At 33.9% G+C, this 3,435-nt stretch overlaps 1 protein-coding gene across 1 annotated transcript; it reads left to right on the top strand.

Moving 5' to 3' along the window:
* Window positions 1-789: 789 nt before the first annotated feature.
* LOC109242127 (GPI-anchored protein LLG1-like) lies at window positions 790-2,461 on the top strand. The gene is made up of 2 exons (XM_019408959.1): window positions 790-953; window positions 1,596-2,461. Exons 1-2 carry the CDS (start codon window positions 869-871, stop codon window positions 1,985-1,987), a joined length of 477 nt encoding a protein of 158 aa, XP_019264504.1. The 5' UTR covers window positions 790-868; the 3' UTR covers window positions 1,988-2,461.
* Window positions 2,462-3,435: the final 974 nt, after the last annotated feature.

The following is a 3,435-nucleotide window of genomic DNA, read 5'->3' on the forward strand; positions in this document are numbered from 1 at the left end:
CATATGACTGTTTTTTAATTTTTTGTGACTTTGTTTGTGAAAAGATATTAACTTTTCAGAAGGTTTGAAGTTACTGTCTCTATGTTAATTTGTCACTAAGACAAGAATAATGTTACATATTATTAACTCCTATTTGATTCTTATATTTTTCTGATGGAAGAACCCGTAGATGATTTGCCTATATAAACATCATCATTTGTGAACCAAATAACCAACCAAAAAAATATTATTCTCACATCCTCTCAAAATACTATTCGTCTTCCTATGTTTCGTGGGCAATTCTTTTTTGCAAACTCCAAACTTTCTGCCATGAGTGCACGTATTGGAAGTACCGTGGAACCTTGGGAGCGACCGGTCTTAACGATTCGCACCCAGTCAGATTAAAATCGCTTTCAAGAAAATGGCTTATCACGATACAATATTTGTTCAATAAGTTATTTCTATTCTTTTATTGTTGTTGGTCAATATTATCAACTATTTTTCTAACATTGTTATCGTTTGTTCTTTCCTAAATTGAGAACTACTGGTCTTGAATTGCTCCAGATAGTTGAATATTAATTTTGCTTTGTTCCAAATAACACAACCAAGATAAATCCAGAAACACGCATCACCAAAAATGATATAGCAATTGATATTTACTCATAGTCAATATGATTAATAGTCAAGGCAACGAAATTCTCAGCCTTTCTTTCTCCGAGTCTCTTGTCTTGATTTTCTCTTCATTCATTGCCTTCCGTTTGTTATGGTAAATCTTTGTCTGCCTTGTAAATTAAAAATAAATTTCAAAAAGACATTACAATTACGAGAATAAAAAAAGAGATTAAATAAGAGTTAAACTCTAACCAAATTAAGAAGAAGAGAAGCAACAATGGGGTTTGAAAGATCATGCTTCCTCTTGTTCCTCTTCTTCTTTGTTGTTGGCTTGGCTTCCTCTTCCCCCTCCTTCATCAAATGTAATTAAATTCCTCCAAGCATTTTAATTCTTTCAATTAATGCACTTGTTCATGATATTACTCAATATGCAACACTTTCAAAAATTATTTTTTCCCTGTTAAATTAAGTTCCTTTTTTCTTTACATTCAATTTCTTATGGAAAAATATCTGGGGTTTTGTTACTTTCTATTTTGTTTACTAGGAACTTATTCTAAAAAGAAATATAGTAAAGTTGTTTTCGATTTGTTGTTTATTAACACCAAATTGAAACAAAATATGGTGAAGCTCGGATTTGGAGAGTCAAATTTCTTATATGAATTCGTACATAGATCTTTAAGTCTTTTAAACAAAATTTATATATTTAGAAACTATGTAGAACGTACTATAAGTTAAAATAATTACATTTCAAAATATTTAGAAGGCATATGAATAAAATTATGATCAAAGAAAAACTCGTTTAACTCTCAAAATCCAAACTCTGCCGCATAAATTGGGGCGGAGGGATGTTAGTAGAAAACATTAAAAAAAATCTAATTTTCATTATTTTTATTTTATATAGTATTAGCAAGAAATCAGTTTATATGGAGCAACATGATCAGTGATGATTCATACAGCCGACCCCAACTTGTCAGTTTAACTAAATTCCCTTTGTGTTTGAGCAGACGATGTGCTTGAGTCTCACGTGCAGGGTCGTGGCCTTCTTCAACAATATTTAATCAAGGATAATTGTCCCATTAATTTTGAGAAAGAAGACTACAGACCCCTTACGAGCCAATGCAAAGGACCACAATACAATGCAGCAATATGTTGCAATGCATTCAAGATTGTAGCCTGCAAACACACAAACGAGATAAATGATGTAGACAATGGATGTGCTGATAGTATGTTTTATTACATTAATCTAAATGGAAAATACCCTATTGGTCTTTTTGCTAATATTTGCAAGGAAGATGAAGAAGGTTTAGACTGCAACAATATCAAGAGCCTTGCTGCTGAAAGACAAAGTGTTCGTTCCAGAATTGGTAACAGACATGTTACAGGTGGTAAAAATTAGACATGAAAAAATTGTTAAGTATTTTATTAATTGCTTTGGAATAATATTAAATTCAAAAGTCTTGTATGTACATTATATTATTCTATTGTGTATACGGTAAAAATCAGAGGGTACGATTTTATGGCTATTATGATGCTTCTCAAGCACGTCTCTAAAGGCTCGAGGCACGGCTCGAGGTTCGACCATGAAGGTTCCCAACGTTCGACCTCGGAGCAATATAAATCGATGGTTATGATGGTAAAACGGGAAGTTCACCAGCCATGTGATTAAAGCTGACCAAGTCTAGTAGGCTAGTACAAGCCCGTACCGTGGCATTAAATGGTTGTATCAGCCGCGTATCTTTGTAATAAATGCATCTGTACCATGTTGGGATTTCCCCTCATATATAAAGGGGATCCCTGTCATTTTGTAAGGCATATACAACAAAATATTGAATACAGGAACAAGAACATTCTCTGCTCTCTAACTTAAACATATTCTCTCTTGATTCTACTGCTTACATTTATTACTTACATTTATTGTATTTCATTGATTGTTCTTCATTTATTGCTCATTATTGATCATAAAGAGCCACCATCAAAGATCTTAGAATTGTTAGCCCTTCACTGACTGCCCCTAGCTAAGCATTCAGCTCGACCTCGAGGCCCCGTATAAGCCAGCTCGAGGCCCCAATTTCCAATTGCTCGGCTTGCTTGTTACATTATCTTCAAGCTCTTATCTTAGTTTTTGGTCACACGCTTAGCATCTATTGACTAACAACTAGCATAAAAATAACTCACGTATTTTTATAACCACTGTCACACCTCCTTTTTTACACACCCCGAGAGGGAGTATATAAGGGAGTTTTTCCAATTAAAGTGCCATTTTTCAAAATGGGATTAATAGTCGCCACTTGGGATAGTTTATTCGGTGTCCCAAGTCACTAGTTTATTTTAAATTCTAAATCAAGGAAGTTTTATTTTTAAAGAGTCTGCGAACCAGAAATTCTAGATAAGGAATTCTGTTAACCCGGGAGAAGGTGTTAGGCATTCCCAGGTTCCGTGGTTCTAGCACGGTTGCTTAGTGATTATTACTTGGGTTAAATTGGTTAACTACTTATTTTTAGGACCTATATGCATTTATCTTTTTACGGCTTTTAAATCACTTGAATTATTCGTAATTAATGAATTGAGTTACGCGTACGTATACTCTTTTCTTTTCGCGCGACAAAATCATGAACGTGTCCACGATTAATAACGCTTTTGTTGATTTATTAAGAAAGTTTGGTTGAAGTTGTGCGAATGCATCCCTCGAGTCTTCTATTTTTTATAGAGTCAAATTTGCAATTATGTTACGCGACCGTATACATAATCGCAATACTAATCTAAATCAAGCCTAAAGCAAACTACAATTGGCTTAAATTACAACAATGTTTGCGAGGGCCATGGAAAATTTACTAATGGCACACC

Source organism: Nicotiana attenuata, unplaced genomic scaffold, assembly GCF_001879085.1.
Source record: "Nicotiana attenuata strain UT unplaced genomic scaffold, NIATTr2, whole genome shotgun sequence".
Classification (NCBI taxonomy): Eukaryota; Viridiplantae; Streptophyta; class Magnoliopsida; order Solanales; family Solanaceae; genus Nicotiana; species Nicotiana attenuata.

Excerpts from the sequence above, each read along its gene's own strand:
- LOC109242127 (XM_019408959.1), top strand. The coding sequence starts at position 869 with ATGGGGTTTGAAAGATCATGCTTCCTCTTGTTCCTCTTCTTCTTTGTT. Across the intron at positions 954-1,595 it reads TTCCCCCTCCTTCATCAAAT|ACGATGTGCTTGAGTCTCAC; the intron begins GTAATTAAATTC and ends GTGTTTGAGCAG.